At 40.3% G+C, this 21,396-nt stretch overlaps 1 protein-coding gene across 1 annotated transcript; it reads left to right on the top strand.

Moving 5' to 3' along the window:
• The first annotated feature begins 7,866 nt into the window (after nucleotides 1-7,866).
• Nucleotides 7,867-21,396, top strand: ywhaba (tyrosine 3-monooxygenase/tryptophan 5-monooxygenase activation protein, beta polypeptide a). Its single transcript, XM_067503355.1, has 7 exons — nucleotides 7,867-8,025; nucleotides 11,715-11,875; nucleotides 13,051-13,191; nucleotides 15,298-15,421; nucleotides 17,103-17,266; nucleotides 17,504-17,599; nucleotides 18,926-21,396. Exons 2-7 carry the CDS (start codon nucleotides 11,723-11,725, stop codon nucleotides 18,983-18,985), a joined length of 738 nt encoding a protein of 245 aa, XP_067359456.1. The 5' UTR covers nucleotides 7,867-8,025; nucleotides 11,715-11,722; the 3' UTR covers nucleotides 18,986-21,396.

Raw genomic sequence — 21,396 nt, 5'->3', positions numbered from 1 at the left:
TGCCACCATATAACTGCCCTTTAATTTCCTGTCCTGTTTCTGCACACAGCCAAACCAAAAATAAACAGAAACCTGCTGCTACTTTGACTCATCCGCCAGAAAAAAAAACGTGTCTGTGGTGCCACACTGCTGCACAAACCGAACCAGTTTGCAGGTTTCCTTTGGTTTTTAGAATCATTTCAACACTGTTGACAACTGCAATCTGCCCATACAAACAAATGACATCACACATGGAGAGAAATGCACTTTCATACCGCACACGCTTCTGTAAACACCAGCACACACCCCACATACAAAAACCACAGTTTCTACAGACAATCGAAACCAACACATCATCGCTGGCAACTGGGTAGAAAGGAGAGTTTATTGCACATAGACAAGTACACATTTCCACACCTTGAGTCATCAAAGAAGCAATGTGCATCCAAAACACAACAGGAAGCGCACTAATCCCCTGTTCTCCATGCTCTATAAATAACTGTTCTGTTCTTGTTATTCTGAGGAAGGGAGTGAGGCGCCATAAGAACAGAGGCAGGAACCAAGGACGGTTCCTGCTTCGTTGGACCTTCTCTCATTTCCTCACGTTTCACACATACACATGTGTTCATAGGTGCAAACGTGATGGCCTTGCTTCAGATGGGGCATAATGATTCAGGACAAGGCAGTTTGATTTGTATGTCAATGCTCAGACACAGTGACAATTCAACGTGCTTAAAGGCAATCGAATTCAAATAAACTGGAGTTAATTCACTGTAGGTAACGGTGAACTTTACCTCAGTGGGATTTTAAATTCTGTGCTATATTAATGACACCCCCAAAAAAACAGACAGAGAAGTTTTCATGATCCACTCGCTGAAATGCACATTAAATGTGCAGCTGCATTATATAAGACAGCCTCCAACCTAAATGACTGAATAACATCGCTTGTTCCCACCCACCGTGGTCAACATTAGTAGTGGTTAAAGGTGGTGGTTTTGCTCGATCGAATTAGGGCCTAACACGTTCAAAGGTCTGTTGGACTGCAAGGCCTTGATTTCAAAGTTCACGTTAGAATTGGGTTAATGTCAGGGTCCGGGTGTGGGGATTCACTACGTCCATAAAAGACCTAACAATATAGATACAGACCTGTGTGTGTGCATGTTTATGTCACCGCGTTGACGAATGATGTTGCTATCTATTTATCGATCTATCTATTGATTGATCGATCTAGCGGTTCACCTGTTAGAGCCAATGTTGGGCTGACAAAACACTGGAGTTAGGAATTAAACCTGCGCTCTCCGGCAGTTTTCCCCACATGCAATTTCCACAGCAGCAAAGGACGATCAATAATCTTCATGCTCACAATCCACGCACGCACACACATCTAACGAGTATCTAAAGTCTTACTGTAAATTTCAGTAGGTTTAGATTCTAACTAAAGCTTCCTGTTTTCATTCATCCGATCTCTTCCTGTCTTACCAGGACTGTTTGTCAGTTTTCTTGAATTCTTTTTTCATTGCTTTCCATCCCTGTGCACGGGGCGACTGAGGCGCAGGAAGGTAGAGCGGTTGTCCACCAATCTCGCAGTTGTTGGTTCGATCCCCGGCTCCTCCGGTCACGTGTCGAAGTGTCCCTGAGCAAGACACTGAACCCCAACTTAGTTGCTCCCGGTGAGTGTTGTGAGTGTTTTTTTGTTCTGAGCTAAAGGGCTTCACGTTGTTCTGTCTTTCCTTATTTTCCTATTTCCACTCTCCTCTCTCTGCTCTCTCTTTCTGTTCTGTTGGTCTGGTTCCTTTTTTTTTTTTTTCAAAGCTGTCTCTTTCTGACCAAATTGCTCTGTTGGGAAAGATTAACTCCCTAGATTTTCAGTAGATCTTTCTTCTGCGTGGAGACCTGAGTTATTGGACTTTATAACATATTGATTTAAACTCTGTCAAACTGATTAAAGACCACAGAGACCAGTCTCCCACGTCACAGTGAAGCAGCTCTCAGTCATTCTTCTGACAACAAATTTAGCTGGACAGAGTGTTCATCAAGATGAACATGTATCTCTGTGCTATTTGAGATCTTTGGTTTTCAACTTAGCCAGTTCTTCATACCCAATGTATTGTGATGAACCACTACTAAGTACAAAGAAACCGCATATGTGATGCTGATTTGATTTTGATTACATTTAATTTAAAAGTTTTCGGATTTTAAACATTAAAGTCAGCAAATCACATGTAATTATCTATTCTATGCTATGCACCTGCACAATGTTGTGCTGAGGCTCTAAAACAAGTAATAAATAAGAGAAATATGGTCACATCTTGTAGTTCTTTTGAGAGCCCTTGTACAAATTGGAGCCATTTAATTTATTTTTGTGCTGGCCACTTAAAAACATTAAAGTAGTGCACCTTGTAGTAAACAAATGATTTAATAAGGTTTTAACATCCTGGAATAAAGGAAACTAAAGTCAATACTACTTTACAAATTCACTTTGTGTAATTACTCCATCTTGTGAAGGAGGAGTCTGCTGGATTTATAGTTTATGGACAGAAATAACTTAGTAATAAGAAATAATACCACCACTGCAGACTTGTAGTCTATCAGCAGAGTCTTATACCTAAGAAGCATTAATGTCCTTGCAGAGATTATTACATTACTGATTGGAAAATAAATAGTTTAGAACTCCAATGAATATTTATGTAGGATTCATGTGGACCTTCATGTGCTGAGGTAAGAAAGCACGTTTGACTACAAGGGTGTTGACCAGTCATCCTTTCGTTGTCTGGGGTAATAATTGGGCCAGTGTTGGCAAAAGTGCCTCGATTATCATGTGAATACATTCCTACCACTACACATTTTAATCAGCCCTCTCAGCTCCCTCATTCATTGTTTGTACTTTGTGTTCAGGTGCTGAGGTGGTTCTGTTAGCAATGGCCGACGCTAAGCATGGTTGTCCTTAGTTCACACTGCCAAGATTACCTGAAGAGTCGTGTTCAAAGACTTCATCAGCAACACTTCTCACAGCCACACACACACACACACACCTGGGCACAAACAAGGAAGGGCCCCCAATATCAGTTTTTGTTGATTTCGAGTCATTTTGTGGACTATTTTTGTGTCTGTTTTTGGTATGAAATTAGTTTTTAATATGTATTTGTGGACATTTTAGTCAGTTTAGTAGTAGTTTGCTAGTAGCAGTTTGGTATTTTGTGTATGTTTGTGGTTCATTACTTTTGGTTCTTTATTTCCATTTGTGGACATATTCCGTATCTTTTTGGTCTCTTAGTGAGTGTTTTTCCAGGTTGTTGGGCATCTCTCTGTCAAGCTGAGCTTTTTCAAACAAGAAACATAAGCAATGACTTTGGAGCCTTTGGCCCATGGGCTCGGTTTCCTCTTGGGCCCTTGGACCTGTGCACAGAAGGCTGGTTCAGTAATCCATCCATGAAACTGCACAGCACAACATTCCCCCACTCATCCACCCAAACCACATCCACACCCAGCCAGCTACTGCAAAGCTAAAGCCACACGAAAACAACCAAACAATCGGTTAATGCCAAGTGTTAGAGGTTAAATGTTCTGTCGAGCACCTAAACTGTCTTTTGGTGCAGCCAAACATGCAATTTAGTTGTTATTATTTAGAAGCAGGGAGTGTAAATGTCAGACAGAAAGTAAGAGAACATCCTCCATCCTAATCCAATGTCAGAAAGGTGGAGCGGAAAAGGGCGGATCACCACAAGCTCTGTTTTCCTCAAATATGGTTTGAACATAACAATGTTCAACGGTTGCTAAAATCTGAACCTAACTCAGTCCATTCCTTGAAGTTACACTCTGACTTAGAGTTACGGGTCATCCCAAAACAACGAATGACTGATTGTTAACATATTAAGAGCAGGAAGTGTTCAATTTTAAAACAGACTATTTCAGTCAGACCAACCTCCCCAAATGGAGCATGTTGAGATTTAACACTTCCTGCGGAGGAAGATGAGGATCTAAATTTAATACATTTCTAGGTCACAGCAAAGTGGATGAGCTATAGACGAAATGACAACCAGAACCTGTATTTAGCACCTGTCAAGTTACAGACAAAAAGGGGGGCAGCAAGTAACAGTCATGGATTATTTCCAGAATGTCTTTTGCTGCTGAATACACTGCCATGTTGACATCCATTCAGGGAGATGTGAGGATGAATGCAATTTCAACAGCAGGTGTAAGCATAGTAGAGATTAAAAAACAAAGAAGTAGGAAAATATGCAATCACCTGTTATGTCATTATGGTCTATAACATTTCTAAGAACAAGAAAACAGACAGAAGAGATTGCATAGGCAGTATCCTATGTTTACGTTATGCAGTAATATAAATGTAGGATGTAAGTGTTGTATATGTATATGTACATTTTCTCACTTTCTACTTATTTTTATTATAATCAAAATCATATAATATGTCCAGTGACAGAATGGATAGCTTTGACATGTGCCTACATGTGGCTTTGGAAGATATCTTCCTTTTACCCAGTGACTGAAAAAACTATTAAGATAGATAGATTAGATTCAGATATTGTGTATATATTAAATGTTCTAATCTAAACTGAATAATTTGCTGTGAGAGGAGGAGCCACCACGGCCGAGCCACAATGAAACTATCAGCAGTTTTTGCTGCTGTCTAGTGGCTGCTACAGTGAGGTACAGCTGAGAGAAGCAAGGCCACATCTGAGCATCGGATTCCAGACTTGTCAAAATGGATTCAACTTATGGGCGAGCGTGAGTTGTTTAAGCCTCTGAATTATCTTCACCTTACATCATCGACACCGCTTTGTTCTCGTTCGCTTTAGTGGATGGACAAGACGCCAGGAGCAGCTCGTTGAGATTAAACCTCAGTATTCACAAGCTTACCCACAATATGTAGACAACAGGTAAGCATGTTCCTATTACATGTACAGGTAGATTTAAGAATAAGAGTTCTAGTAAGAGCACTACTGTTCCACAGCATTACCCGTTATATAGTACTATAAAAAAATTCTACTTATTTATCAACCATGCAGTTCTGGAAGCCTGCAAATACAATAACCCCCAGGAAGCTATGCACTTATATATTATCATCCACAGCTCCTGCAGCAATCTCTGCTAGGTGTGTGTTAAAGACGTTACTATCGCACATCGATGTTTAGTATCAGTCCGGCTGAATAACCAGGTGACGCGTATGCAAACTACAAACCGCAATATCAACCTGTGCACAGTGCAAACTGGAGCATATGAAACAAGGGAAATACAAAGGGACGTGGCAACAATAACAGAAGTTGGTGAAGGACAAAAGAGATAACACATATGCGAAGACAGGTATTAGATAAGCTAATGATCCTGGTATTAATTATCCGAGGGAGTTTGCAGCTCGACAGTGCTTCTCTACATAGTGAGTAACACGGTTCAACAGCTTTTATACTTATCTCTGACTGTGGATATTATGGAGGGAATTGTTCTGGTTAGGCAGCAAGCAAAAATGTTGTTGCCTCAGAAGGATTAACACTTAATTACACAATTGTCATTATTGCACTTATCATATGTGTGTCCTATCTCCATGTTGGTTTATTATTCTTGCTGCAGCCAGGGCTCAGGAGATTGAGCAGGTCGTCCACTAACAGCAGAGTTTGCAGGTCAGTCCCCGTCTCCTCCTGTCCACAAGCGTCCTTGGGTAAGACACCGAACCCCGAGCTGTTCCTGTTGTGTGTATGTTCACTTGTAACTTGCTCTAAATAAAAGCATCTGTTAACTTATGTGCTTTTTTTATTGTTCGCAATGGATAATAAACTTTGTTTCATAAAATCTAATCTTATGTGTATAACATACATTTTACTATCAATACAACGACTTAGATTCTTTTTTATTTAATCAGACAGAAACATCCCGTCAGCTACAGAAAGTTAAATGATGCAAATACTTTGGAAGTATTGAGATACCGTACTTAAGTAAAAACACTATCTTCTATATATCTTTATATTAGTATTATCAGCAAAAAGGTACATAGATTATCACAATAGTGATCTTATATGCACATCTTCTGTTTGGTTATAAAGTTCTTTAAGATTTGATTGAGATGGAAAAGAAGTAAAGGTAGCCTAGCCGAGGAAATGGAATCACGCTAATAATGAATGAACATTTTTCTAGGTGGTGCAAGATTTGCTAATCACAAGCCAGCAAGCTGCCAGACTACAGTTGTTGTCACTAAGGCAATGCAATGTCAACTTCAAATTCTCTATAGTCCTTTCATCTATGTGTGATATCTTTGCTTTTTTTTTTTGTACTTGTTATGAGAAACGAGAAAGCAACTCACCAGGTCATTTAGAGTTGTAACAGAGATCTGTGTCAGTTCAAACAGAGGCTCTGCCTCTGGGCTTGTGCCAAATGGGCCTGTCCAATAATCAATCTGTGCACTTACAAACACAAATACAAATGTACAAATGTGAGTGCATACATTCACTCTCAAGCAGTATTTACTGCAAACAATTTACATCTCTCACATCAGACAAACCACAGCTGGCAGTGGTTTGCTACCTCCAGTTTAGACCATCACGCAACTCCAACATCACTGGCTGATCCAATGCATTAATTGATCGACCGATTTGGTGGCTTGATTTCCAGCAAGTGAACCTGTTGACTGGTCAATGGTTACTCTCCACACTTTACCTAAACCAGCCTGACTGCTTTGGACGGTTGATTAACTCACTGATGCTATTTGTTATATGACTGATCAAACTATTACTTAAATATGCTTTCATTAGTTGTGGATAAATAAATAATAATTGTTTATTTATCCACATTGTCTATTGTTTATAAATTCCATATAATGTGAATATGGTATTTTTACCCTATATTTTCACCCTATGGCAGCTCCAGCTCCCCATGACCCTAAACAGGAAAAGCCATTACAGATAATGAATGAATGGATGGATTCTCAAAAGTGGTGCCACAGTAGGTCAGTGTTGCTGCCCTCAAATGTAAGTAGAGGAGTGATGCCTTTTGCCTTTGCCAGTACAACTGTACATGAATCAACAGATTTTGCAAGGAGTACTTGGAAAATCTGTGCATAGCCCTAATACTGTTGCTTTTGTTAGTGACTTAACTTATCCGGGGAGGGTTCCTTTCTTTCCTCCAGAGCACTTATCGAATCTCAATCTAATTTAAACCATTACCAACTGTGTAGCAAACAAAACACATGCAGGTAACCAATTCTAAACGCTATAGACATTAAGAGGCCGCAAAGACCACAAGATGGCGTTTTCCACTTCCCCCCAAACTGTTAACACGATGTGATGTACCTTCATATTGATGCCACAAAACATTTTACAGCAGAATAAAAAAAGCTGTGTCAATACCATCCGTGTTATTAAATGAATTTGTAAAACTAGTGTACCAATATGAGTGTAAGAATGAAGAATGTTGTGTTGAGTTGCTGAGTTAAGTAGGATTTGTGTCAAATTAAATAAAATCTTAAGATTTTTTTTTCACTGGTCAGACATGATCCTAAAGGTGGTAAATTGATAACCTTGCTGCAGAGTAAACTATAGATGGTCTACAGATAACAGTTAATGAAAGAGGTATTGTAAAGTGGCTGTGTAGGTGGTGTGGTGGGAGAAACAGACCTGGTTGGTTTAAAGGATTGACGCTTGTATAAAAAAAAAAATAATAATAATAAAAAAAAATAATAATAATAATAATAAAAATAAGTGTAGCTCACACAACGCTGTCTCAGGTGACACGATGGTGAACTCAGATACGACAGCAGCGGCCTCATGGAGACAGTTGCCACGGAGACCGACGCACGTCATCCTGTAGCGGTTTCCATGGACCTCCTGACGTCAAAGCCCCTCGCAAGATGCTTAGGAAACCCCCTGGCGTGGTCGCCATGGATACTGGCGGGGGGAGGGGCGGGGTTTGGAGGAAGCGGAAGTGTCAGAGCAGGCGGAAGTGGTACTGCCCTGAATACCCTGAGCAGCGAGCAGAGGACGGCTTGATAAACTCCCATCGTTCAGAGAATAAAATCCGGATTCCTTGTACGCTCTAAATGTGAGTTCACTTAGAAATCACTCGATTATTATCTTTTGCACAGGATAGAGAGTGTTTTTCGGGGAAAACGTCAGTCCCAGTTGTGGCCCCGTACCGTGCATCAGCGGCGGAAGGTGCCTATTGTGGTATGGGGCTGGGTACGAGGATTTAGGCCGAGGCTTGTGGTCAAATAGTGAGTAATGAAGTAAACGCCTGGCATTGGGGTGCTTATGCTCTTTGAGTTGTCGAGTATTGTAAAGATGGGTGATTTTCGAGGCCCACAATCCGGTCGATGCCACGCGTAGTACGCCGTACCCGTGTAGGGAGGGAGAAGCGGCACCCAGGTTTGGCCATTTTGACAGCTTAGCAGCAGCCGTGCCCCGGCCGTAAAAACTGGCAAGTAGTTGTTGTAGCCAGTGCTAAGTACATAGCACTTTGGATAAATGCACGACTAGTGCCGAGCTCCTACTGAGGATGAGACAACCGACATCTCTGGCCTCATTAATCGGAGAATAGACATCGTCTTTAGCCGAGCTCCGTCATGGCGTAGTGAAACGATATGGAAGCTAACACACCCTCCCTATTTCCCGGGAGCTTACACTCGTATTCGACTTGAGTTTTTAAATCGTTTTCTCGTCCAGCCAATGACAAAAGGATAATAGTGGAGAGCATCTAATGCCGTATTGTAACCCTTTGACAATTTTAGCGCGGTGTCGGCAAATACGGCATCGCCTTTTCAACTGAACTGGGTCAGGTCCGGTTAGCAGCTAAGCTAACCGTTAGAGCGGCCGTGCTGTGACGATAGGTTAGCATGCTAGCTAGCTGGCGCTAATCTCTCTCCATCTTAAAATTCCGCAGGGGAATGCGACAAGGAGGGCGTAGCTGTTGGCAGGCCGATTAAACGCTACATCCTTAATATTCGTGGCCTGGGGGGCTTTTTAAAGGCGTTGGTGGTAAAACGGTTGCAAATCGGGTTTGTTTTTTTCCCTTTTCTTTTCTCTCCCTTTTTTTTTTTTTTTTTCTATAAAGCTGTTCGGTGCATCTTGGTCTGCTGTTGAAAATGGTGCTCCCCATTTTTTTTTTATCGGTGCGCACAACGTAAGCGGGATAACCTTAATAGTTAGCCAGGACAGGTGGCTGGATGAAAGCGTTGCTATTGTGGAATTTGTCGGTGGTAAGATCCGTTGAGGCTGGTCGAGGAGGCCTCGTTGAATCAACGTTAACCGATGCGGTTAAGCGACATTTTACCCAACGATACAGGATAGTGTCGGAGGCATAATTCTTGATGAAATCACATCACCGTGTTTACGCAACATACAAATATTCTCTTTTCTGTGCATTTTTTTTCGCCTAAAGCCCTATATATTCCCCAACTGTTTATACAATATTCTTTTTTTTTCTATAAAAACCGAGTGGTTGACACATTCAGAGCAAAACGGGTTGTTTCTTTGTTGCAGATAAAAAATGCATTCATCCATTTGAACATAATAATGACACCATTGCAGCCGCATGCAGTATGAGCTGATAATTGGTTTTATGATTTAACCTTTGAGTCTGCATTGTAGGTGAATTACACCGCAAACTGCAGGAGTGGCAGCAGGATTAAACTTTACGTTTTTTAGAATGTGTCTTTCACTGACTTTAAATTGTCCTGTTTGGCTTTTTCTTTGGACTTATGAATGAATGGTGACATTTCTACAAGTTAACCTAATTTCAGAAGAACAGGCAGGTGGTTTGCACTTTAAGCTGTTTTATCATTTACATTTTATATATATTTTTAAAGTTAACTTAATCTTTAAAAATAACCAGATGTTTTGGGTAATCCAGTAAATGAAATGCCTGACAAATCAAGGAACTTTATTACCCGTTTTGTCAAATGTCATAGAAAAATCTAACCCCCAAGTCTTACTGGGTGACAGCTGGACTTGAAAATGTTTCATGTCTCATTTCGAAAGGCTTCTTCCATCTTGAGACTAATCAGATTAGATCAGTCTGCAGTGGTTTCTGTTTTTTTTTTTGTTTTGTTTTGTTTTTCATGTGTAGAATCATAATTAAGGAAAACATATTTGTTCATGTTTGTGAAGAACTGATCATTTTAATGTATCAGTTATTGGTCCAAGCCAGGTCTTGAATCACTTGTCACATCAGAGTTCGGCAATATGACAGTATTTACTGTGGCACCATTTGTCAAATCTGAGAAACGGTCGCAGTTACTGCTTTAATATCTCTGGTGTAGTCTAACACCATTAAATAGAAGATGATGTCAAAGCCACAGAGTAGACATCTTGTTGCGGAAGGGGTATTAGTTGCCATAGTGCCATCTGGTGGAATTGCAGAGAACTTCATTATGTGACCAAAAAAATTCATATTTGGTCCAGAAATTTCTTTTTTAAATATGTAATGTTCCTATTCTTATATTTTTAAATTACACCTGTATCCAACAAATCCCAGACCATGGAGATAAATAAAAATTCCACATGCAGCAGGGACCAGGTTACTGCATAGGATCAGTCATAGGAAGAATGATTAAAGTTTAGAGTGCAGTAAAATACATTTTAACATTTTAGAAGAAATTACAGATGCTCATTATAGGACAGAAGGCTTTGGCCTAAAAATGCATGCTTTAAAAATAATGTCACAACTTGTTGTGTTTGTCTGTGTTTAATTTTTGATTCTGTCCCAGTAATGCATATTGTATAACTTCAGAAATTGTTATACAGGAAACCCTACTGGAAAACTGATACCTGACAGAGGTTCTTTGAAACAAGTGTAGTTAAAGGTCTGAACTTAAAAACTTGTAAAAAAATAAAATAAAATAAATCTTTTTTGGCTTTGGTTGAAAGTCCAGATATAATAGAGAAGTAGAAATTAGTTAAATTCAAACAGATTATAATACATTATGGTGGTTTTTAAAAAAGCTTAGACCCCATTAAGTAAACCTCATTCTTAGGTCCTTGTATTCATAGGGAGATCAAAGAGGGAAGGAAGTTCATCAGGAGGTCAGAGGTCGGGTGTTTGTTTTCTGCTGGAAGTGTGGTCACAAGGTTAAGCATTCAAAGCAGAAAGTTATAGCGCTTGTTAGTAATGCAAGTGGGGCGAATAAGTGTATTTCACTAGTGTGAGATGTCTGGTTTTGTGTTTAGCATTTTAAATGTAGAAATAAAGGACCTTGCTAGTGTAATTAATACGATTTGCAGTTCCAGATGTTAAAAGGCAGTTAAACATAAGTGTAGTTTATAGTGTTATGTGTTCAATATAAAGGAGCTGGAGGTGAGGCTGTAGCTGCAGTTATTGGGATGGTAGAGGCCTTCAGGGATGAAATAACTCAGAGCATCCTCTCCACTGTAATTGAAAGTGTTTTTTATATTGTGAAGTATTGTCAGGTCTTAGCTGGTGTATTGCACATTTGTTAGGACCCCTTGAGTGACCTGGTTTAACTAACGTTTGCCAAACTAGTACTATGGAGAAATGAAGCGTCTTATGCATGTTTAGGCTTTTAACAAGTGACTACATTACTTTTCCCCTTCACTGAGTTTTTTTATTAATTTCCCCCCCCCCCCCCCCCCCCCCATATCTTGCACACCCATATTTCCCACAATTTTTATTGTTCAAATGTTTAACTGTTTCCCTCTGTCTTCTCCAGTGTTTGCAGGTAAATGTGAAGCCCTCCGATAACTCTGTCTCTCTGTTTCCTGTTCTTCTCCTTGCAGCCTAAAAGATGGATAAGAACGATCTGGTGCAGAAAGCCAAACTGTCAGAGCAGGCCGAGCGCTACGACGACATGGCGGCTGCCATGAAGGCTGTGACAGAGCAGGGCCTGGAGCTTAGCAATGAGGAGCGCAATCTGCTCTCTGTTGCCTACAAGAACGTGGTATGGCCTCCACCTCATGATGGTGTTTTTAATCTTAAATTTAACTAAAGACATTTCTCAGTTGGAATGTGTCCGAAAATATACAAATGTATGGTTTTCATTGGGTTAACCATGAACTGACATACAAATTATTATTTAACAATTAAAATGATTTTTGCTGGCAGCATGAACGGCCATAGAATGTTTGGAGGAAATTAACAGAAACAAAGTTGGGTCTAGGCTGTCGATCATCCATCCATATATTCATTCTTTATCTTAACTACTTAACCTGTTAAGGGTCGCGATCCCAGCTGTCATTGGGCAAAAGGCAGTTATCTGCACTTGTCTGCGTATGCATTTGCGGTTACAGGATGCTTTGAAGCGCGGGCTTGTCCGTAGTGCGACTAGTGATCTGGTGAAGGGCCTGAATTGGCTTTTAGTTCCTGCTTGTTGTCACCAGTCACTCGTTGTGACCTAAAAACTCCAGCAGTCCCTGACGCAAAAATTCACTTTATGATGCACAGCTCCCACTTTCCTGAATAGACCATTGATAAATTAAATTAATATTGAGATCAGTTTTCCAACTCAAACTTGGGCATTGTCTCTCTTTTGTATTGCCCTACTCGGCCAAAACACAATATTGCACCCTCAGGTGCATTTAACCCCTATGACAGGTTCCTGCTGAAGTTGATGCCCCTTTTATTCCCACAGCTTATCATTTACATTACTTCAATAGTTCTGTTAAAAGATACATATGTTTATAAAAAAATTGAGAACTGCTTTTACTTATGTGATTCTGAGATTTTTTGTGTTTTTACCTATCAATGTTTTATGGGCTAACTTTAAAGGAAAGTTATTGGTTTTCCGTCCCTCCGGCTCTGATATCCACCGTCATTTACTCGACATGTATTTTTAAAACTGGCTAAAACTCAGTCAGTACATTTTACTGCTTTTTTTTTCAAATGCTAAAAGTTTTTTTTTTTTTTTTTAAGTATTCAACATTATACTATTGGCTTTACATTGTGAATTTGTTCATCATGTTGCAAAGAATGTGGTAATATTTCACTAATCTTAGTTATTCGTACACATTAAATATGCATTATTTTCAACTATGTTCTCCAGTCTTGTATTTAATATGCAAGATATAGTTGTTAAATGTCATTTATTCTGGTTGACGTTTTTGTTGCTGCCATCAGGTGGGGGCTCGCCGTTCATCCTGGCGTGTCATCTCAAGCATTGAGCAGAAGACAGAGGGGAACGAGAAGAAACAGCAGATGGCCCGCGATTACCGTGTGAAGATCGAGTCTGAACTCCAAGAAATCTGCCATGACGTGCTGGTATGGAGAGCGATGGGAATGGGCAGGCAGGGAGTGAGGGGGGTGGGGGATGAGTGATAGAAGGTAAAAAAGGAGAAGCAGCAGAGAACGATAGCGGTGGAATAAGGGCACATAGAAAACACTTCCTATGTACTGGCTCAGGTTAGAACACTCACATGATGATACTAGTGGAGTAATAATCGCTGGCAGCACTTGCTGCTCCTGAAAGAGTTGGGTCTTTGGGACCAATATGATTTTTCAGTTATTAAAGTAGTTGCTGGTCAATTTTGTCTCGGTGAACTAATCAGTAAATCCACTAATTCCGGCCCTGAACAATAAGATCTGTTGACATGTGGAACTAGTTCTGAAGCGTCTGTGAAAAAAGCCTTGATTAGATCGCTTTTCCACCACATAGTTCTGCCTCATCTTGACTGTACTTGCCTTTTTTCTTATGAACAGTGCCTTATGAACAGTGCCTGATGCTTTTTTAGCATCACTTCCATTGAGCTTCTACGCGAGCTAACAGGACATCGGACAGAGTAGTTTGCTACAGAGAAAAGTGTCAGCACCACAGCCTTGCCGTTCCATCCAATCCCCGTCCCTGCAGCTAACAAACGAATTACCGACGGCATTCGTGCGATATCCTCCATTGTTGCGTTGACTAGCTACATTGCGACGCTGCTCAACATTTCGATCAGGAATGTGATCATTGTGAATGCTGATGCTAATACGCTATGAGCAGGTGGTTTACAGTTTAGGGTGTTAGGTAAAAAAAATAATGTGTCATTTCCTTTGAATAGAATCTTTGCCTGTTGTAGTCAGTTTCTCATTATAAGCAACAACTAAACTGGCAACTTGGACTGAGTACAAATTCTGTCTCAGCAGGCCGGATGCCATCAAAAATATATCATTGACAATTTAAGTGTGTGAATTTACAGTGGGAGCAACCCTCACACTCTCAGGCGCTGACTAGGTTAGAACAGAAATTGCTCAAGGTCAAACCAGACTAAAATTTTTAGTGCCTGAGCAGAATTCTAATAATATCTTCAAGGTCGAACTGGAAGGCTCTGTGCTGCTGTAGGAATGAAGGGAGGGGAAGGGCGAGCTGAGACATGCTGTCCTTAAATCATCAGGAAGCTCAGAAGAGAAGCATCCACAGGACAAAAAAAAATGTCAGTGACCTTGAAGTCTATTAGACTGAAACTAAACTAAAAGCAGAAATTGAATTTGTCCTGTGTGGAAATTGGTTGGACTGCACCGCTTTGTGTTTTTATGCGGAGCACTTCCATTTATTATACAGCTATAAATGCTTATGCGGCTCGAGGGCCTGAGGACAGGATCTTGTTGTTGAATGAGCCTGCAGCATCTAGACCTCTCCGGCCACTTTTATTAGGTTGTCTTTTCCGGCAGAGCTGCTGTTTCGGTTGCATCGCATTGTGCAGCTGTACCTAATGTTGTGGCTCGATAAACGGACGACTTCAGATTCTAAGCTAATTACTTACTGTCATAACTGGTACTGTAAAGAAACCTCCAGAGATTCCTAAAACTGTATCACATCCTATAAAAAAATCTGCATTATGTCCTCAGCCACTACTTTGAACCCTCTGTAAACAGCTCCAAGCCTTTTCATGTGTCGCCTCTTGTGGGATCCCAGCTACAACACACTAGCCACCCACTCAGTGCTGCACTCCAGGGGCTTAAATGATCTTTCAGTGACCACAGGAAAACAACAAGCCTCCTTACTGATTAGCCCCGAGTGCTAACGATTTAGATTACGTTGAGCGGTTATCATTGGTGGGTATCTAGGCTTCCAGCACCTTCCACATCATCGCACCCTTGGCAGAATCAATACTACACAACCAGTTGTCACTTCTTTGTCGACTGTTTCAAAATACACTGGAAGAAATGATCCTGAACACATTTGCAGGCCGCACTCACGCATCCTCTTAAGTTGTTCTTTATTCAAAGCTGCGGCACAGTGATCACTGTTGGCAAAACCATCAGATAACTTGACTAATGACAGGTTTTCAAGTGGGACTGTACTACTATTATATCAATAGACAATCCTGCGCCTTGTTGTTTGAATTTTTTTTTTTACTAAGCCTCCTGTTCATTTGTCTGTTTCAGAATCTGCTCGACAAATTCCTCATTCCCAATGCGTCTCAGGCAGAGAGCAAGGTATTCTACCTCAAAATGAAAGGAGACTACTTCAGATACCTGTCGGAGGTGGCCTCTGGGGATGTAAAGAAGGGTGAGTATCTAAGCTTGAGCCATCAAAGGCTAGTTTTTCTAAACTTTTGTCAAGGAAAGAAGCAAGGTGGTATTCTGTTGGTAAAAGAGAAGCTAGTAGACAAATCTTTATAATTTAAGATACTCTGTTACTGTTGCTTTGCAGTGCAGATAGAAACTAGCAGTGATATTTGATGACTTCAGTCTAATGCTAGATTGTTAATCAGACCAGAGCCTGCCTTTAAAACACTTTGTTTCTCCATGTGTCTGTGTATTATTATTTTTTAAATAAACTGAACTTTTGCTTACAGTATTAAGTCTGTTATTAATTAAATAAGAGCTAGAAACTCTATGGACATAGTGCCTGACTTGTACTATAGCCTGTAAGCATACAGGTCACCTTTGTTCGTACACGTAAGGAAGCGGTAAATTATTAACAAATAAAACCATACACAGAAAATGTCTCCAACAGTTTGACCTTGGTGACTAATCTGTCCAACTAAATGTTGCACATGGTTAAAAACAAAAGCGGAGTGAGAAGTGTGTTTTAACAATTAAAAGAGGTGCAGGGGAGGGTTAGATGACACATTAGGTTTTATCAGATTAGTTTCAGCAATGATGTCATTTGTTCACATGAGTCATAGGAAGTCACTGACGTGTGTTTAAAAAGATTTAACAAATCTGTGCTTTGATATCTATCTTTTTGATAAGGAGCCTGTTATTAAAGGGGAGACAGACTTGTTTAGTTACCAGGAGACAGAAAACCCCTTAAAGGTTTGTTGCCAAGGTTAGCAATTGTATCACTCTGATTGTCATTGCAAAAAGCCGAGACCCCTGTACTTGAGGAAGTTGTGATTTAGATGGTGACGTAATTGGGGAAATGACTCTCTTGCCCTAAAAACATATGTTTGATATCTGCAGTGCTAAATTAGTTTAATTCACAAAAGTTTCAAATGTTTTCTCGTTCCTGCTTTTTTTTTTTTTTATCTTATCCATCTGCAGTCCAAAATTCACATTTCAACTCTTGTAAATCTTTATATTGTTAGTGAACCAGCAGACTTTTTTGCTTTGAAAAATGTTTAAATAATACCAATAATTGTCAATGTTCATTCATTGGTCTAAAATATAATACTTATATATAAACTTATATAGATTTGCTAAATCTGTCCATGTATTTTGATGATTTCCAAAATCAAAGTGAGGATTCTATGAGTTACTACTACTAATAATAATATAAATTAGAGTCCATATACGCTGTAGTAGTTTTCCATAATACTTTAAATATCTGATCATGGAATGGACATTACTCCCTGTGTGCTATTAAAGAGGTTTTAAATGTGAGTGAACAGGAGGTTTCTGTTTAAACTAGATTATCCCAGAATGCTCCTTGTTTTTGGTGAGCAACTTACCTTAGACCTGGTTACATGTCACATAACAAAACCTGAACTTGAATCATTGGAATAAGATCAGATCTTTAAAAAAATAAATCTTAATTTGGCACTACGGCCTGTAATGTGAACAAACCTAATTGAATTGATTTCTGTAAACTCACTAAAAGGTTGTTGGTTGTGACTATTGGAACAGGTCACAGTAAACATGATCCTGTCGTAAAGACACATTTTGTAAACAGGTGGTTAATGTCTGGTGCGTCTTTGAGACCAAGGTTAAAGATATTTTAAGTGTCCCCTATTTGTGTTGTGCAGACACGGTGGACAACTCTCAGCAGGCCTACCAGAACGCCTTCGACATCAGCAAGAAGGACATGCAGCCGACACACCCCATCCGACTGGGCCTGGCCCTTAACTTCTCCGTCTTCTACTACGAAATCCTCAACTCGCCTGAGCAGGCCTGCTCCCTGGCCAAGCAGGTAGGTGCATGACATTCAAATGGTTTACGGTGGTGCAGCTTACAGACGGGCGCTGGCTCCTTATCCATGGTGCAGTCTGCCAGGTGACCGTCGAGATGGAGCAGATGGTGCAAACTCCAGTACATGAGACACAGACAGCTCCAGAGATTTGAGGCTTATTGGGGGGAAAGATGTGGTTCGAATATTCGGGCTGTCAGAGGCTTTTCAACCGGTGCCGCTTCCTCTTCCTCTCTGCAGGCTTTCGATGAGGCGATCGCCGAGCTCGACACCTTGAATGAGGACTCGTACAAAGACAGCACGCTGATCATGCAGCTACTAAGGGACAACCTCACTGTGAGTATACACTCAGCTGACACAGCATCATCTACAGAATGTTATCTGAAAACATCAGTATTATATTGTCTTCAATCCTAAAGTCATAATGTAAATAGTAAATGAAGCAAGTTAAATTTCTGATGAAACATTTGTATTATGTAAATGTGCATTAAATCTTAAAGAAACAAATTTAAAAACCTTTTCACCCAACTCTGCATTCAGTGATAACCATCAACTGCGGATTATCAAAATATGTGGACCCATTTAAATTTTGTGGGACAAAATGTTTGTGCCTAATTTTCTTCCACGTTCACAGTTTGAGCATCAGCCACACAGGACATAACGTAGCGAAGTCCTAGTAAATATTTGTCTTGTGTCCACTGATTGTGTTGACAGAACTGAAGCACCCAAAGGTTCCACACCCAATGTAAACATATTCTTAAGAAATGTCCATGTACATTGAATTTCATACCACTGCTAAGGCATTTTTTTGTTTTTTCAAACCAAATCAGGGCTACGACATTTACATTTACATCTGGAGCTGATCAAAAAAAAAAAACCCATCAGCATTACTAAGCAGTTGACAGTAAAAGGTGGGCTTGGGTATCAGTCCGATTTGATTTGGCACTGACAGTTATCAGTCGTACATGGAGCCTCACCAACTAAATCCTAGCACCATATTGGCAGAATGAATGGCAGCCACCGGACCAGACACCAGATGTCAGATTAAGGCTCATAACCATCGTCCGACATTACGAGCCAATTAGCTGCAGGGCCTCTAATCGTGTGGTTATACAATCACTCTTACGTGTTCAACAGCATTTTGCTAAATGCAGTGAGTAACTGGGGAAAAGCATCAGTAAGAGGAGGCAGCTTTGAGAATGTGGCCGTGCTTTAAAAAAATTACCCCCTTGCGTCGAGTTGTACGTTTCGTGTTGTCTCTCACCTCACATCTCTACACAGCACACGCATGGCAACATGTCCAGTTTAAATAAGAGATTCAACCACAGCCGGCGCAGGAATCTCTCTGCAAACGTCTTTTGGTTCACTATCAAGTGTGGTCTTTGTTGTGTTTATCAAATTCCATATTGTCAGGAAGCAGCAAGACCCCGGCTTATTTAATCTGTATATTTTACAATCATGGATGAAACGGGCCAATTGCTGGTGGACAGGACACATTTGTTGCTCTCTCAACAAGACAGTTGGAGTTAATAGTATTTGGACAATGCTGGAGTGAAATACACCAGGCTTCAACACACAAGATACACTTTACTCTTTGCTGCATAACGCCGAAATATGAAAAAGCAGAATTGTCCTGATGAGGTTTTCTCTCCTTTTCTGCAGCTGTGGACATCAGAAAACAACCAGGGAGATGAGGGCGAACCTGGTGACGGAGAGAACTAGAGCGCACTTCACTGTTAACCCACCCTCACCCTCTTCGTCCTCTGTTTATCTCTTCCTCATTCTTCTCTTCTTCCTCTCTCCATACACATAAAACAGCCTGATCATTCCTTCGCCCCACTTTTTCGAACCCAGCCTCCCAACTCCCCCTTCTGTATAACCAACAGCATGAATAGTACCTGACCTCCCCAAACCGATTTAAAATGAGGACGGGCTGAGGAAGAGAAGCGCCTCCACCTACCTGTGCTTTCCCTCCCCTCCTTGGTTCTGGCACTCCAAGGCAGGCCGGCAGGCTCAAACTACTGGCCGCTCTAGTTTTATAGCACGCAGGGAGGGTTTTTAATCCAAGACCCCCCAAGGAATTAATGTTTTTAGAGCCCACGTTCCCCAGTTTTTACTGTTCAATCTGTCCTCCATTCCTTCTATATCTCGACCTTCCCTCCTTCCTAACATCTCAGTGCGTTCTTTCCCCCTCTTCTCTCTAGCGAGTTAATGCATTTATATAGTTCTCCTCCAACCCCCACCCTCCCCCCCACCCCACCCCTCCTTATTTTTATTTTTTTTTTTTATTTTGGCTTTTGTTAGTGTACTGGCAAAAATGGCTGGTTTTATTCCACTTCAAACAAAACAAAAAAGGTTATTAAACTGTCCATTTATTTTCAACAAACACTGTGATGCTTAGTTTGTCCTTCACCTTGCCACCAGATTCTAGTTTGATGGCGGAAACAGTATTGAGCTGGGAGAGGGTGTGTTGGAACAGCAGTGCAAATCCTGCTGAGGTTTATACAGAAGGGTCCTCCTACAAGGCTGTATTGTGACACTGACAAATCTAAAAACAGAGGTGTTTTTCCCCCCTGCTGTGTAATCAAACACTCACTGTTTGAGTTTTTTTTTTTTTTTTTATTCTTTCTAACCGGGACCTGGAGGTTTATTTAACACCGTTCGACATACTTCGACTTTGGAACTTAAAAACCTGATTTGCAAAATCTACAAAAGGCCTACATTCCATTTTAGAGTTTGAGCAAATGACACATTTTCCACAACAGAAGTCGATTGTTTAAGTACGTGTTCATTTCCCATTTTTCTTGTTCTCTGCGTCCATAACAAATCAAACTTTATTTCGAGAACTGTAAAATTGTAAAACATTTTTAGAGCTCAACTGTAAATCTGTCCTTTTGGAAAACAAAAGCGGTTTGTCAATGTTGTTCGTGAACACCTGCTTGCAAAGAAGCCGTTACAGTTAGCTGCTGGTTCATACTTTTGACCAGATTTTTTTTTGAGTGTGTGTGTGTGTGTGTGTGTGTTCCTCTCCCAACTTCCTTATTGCCTTTTCACTGCTTGTACTGACAAGTCTGAAAAAAATCACACGTTTCCCCTCAGTGCTAAATGGTGTGATCTGCCAACAGGAACACATGGCTTCATTTATCACCAGGTAAATGGGGGAATTGTTCACTTTGTGGACTGACAATTAAACTTTTTCCCCCAAATAATAAAAGGAGTAAAGGTAGATGGTTCATTTTATGAGCTGATTGTTACGTCCATGCTAGTCAATTTGACAACTAAGCTGCCCCCCAAAAAATAAGCTAAATTCTTGACATTGTAAACGTATAAAAAAAAAATCCTTAAAAAGTCAAACTTCTGTCAATTGGTAACTACGGAGAAGATTATGGAGCCAAATCTCCCAGCTGCAATTTGTTTGTGGAAATGAGAAATTGTAATTCAGAACATAATTCATAAACACGTTGGCAACTTTCAAATTCTCTGTCAGCTGCATTTCGAAAAGAGACAACACTCTCCCTGAAGATTATTACGCTTCTGAATCTGATCTTTTGCCAGTGTGTAGATTCAACAAACTGTGTGGTTCTTCCTGTTTTAAATGACTGTGTCCTGCCAATTGCAAGATATTGTACGTTGTAAAACGAGCAATGCAATTCCAAGCTGGGCCGGTGTTTTCTGCCAAACAAGTTAGAGCTCAGCTGACAAGACTGCAGATGCTTTTTCTTTTACTAGTACAAAAAAAAAAAAACAGAATAATTTTCTTATTCACTCAGTGTCACAATAACCTTGTCATTAACCATCTCGACATTCCACTCTGTAGGTGTTGAAATGTCAAGTGTGTCAATGTTTTGTTTTCTTTTGCTGGGGACAAATGTTTTCATGCACTGAAGTTTAAAAGGTAAAAGTAAAAAAAAAAAAAAAAAAAAAAAAAAAGATTCCTCCCTGCCGCTCTTTTTCTCGTTAGCTGAACAAAATGGCAGTTACTCTACGCTTTATAAAAGAAAAAAAAAATCCCATGCAGTAGTGAATGTGGCACCGAGCCTGTCTGTATATCTGGTATCTCAAATCATTTTGTTTTTACTGACCAGTATTCTGCTAAAAATAAAACAGAAAAAAAAAATCCAAAAAAAAAAAAA

This window comes from Channa argus, chromosome 5 (genome assembly GCF_033026475.1).
Source record: "Channa argus isolate prfri chromosome 5, Channa argus male v1.0, whole genome shotgun sequence".
Taxonomy (NCBI): domain Eukaryota; kingdom Metazoa; phylum Chordata; class Actinopteri; order Anabantiformes; family Channidae; genus Channa; species Channa argus.
Note: the sequence above shows the minus strand (reverse complement) of the source record. Positions and strands in the feature narration are given on the sequence as shown.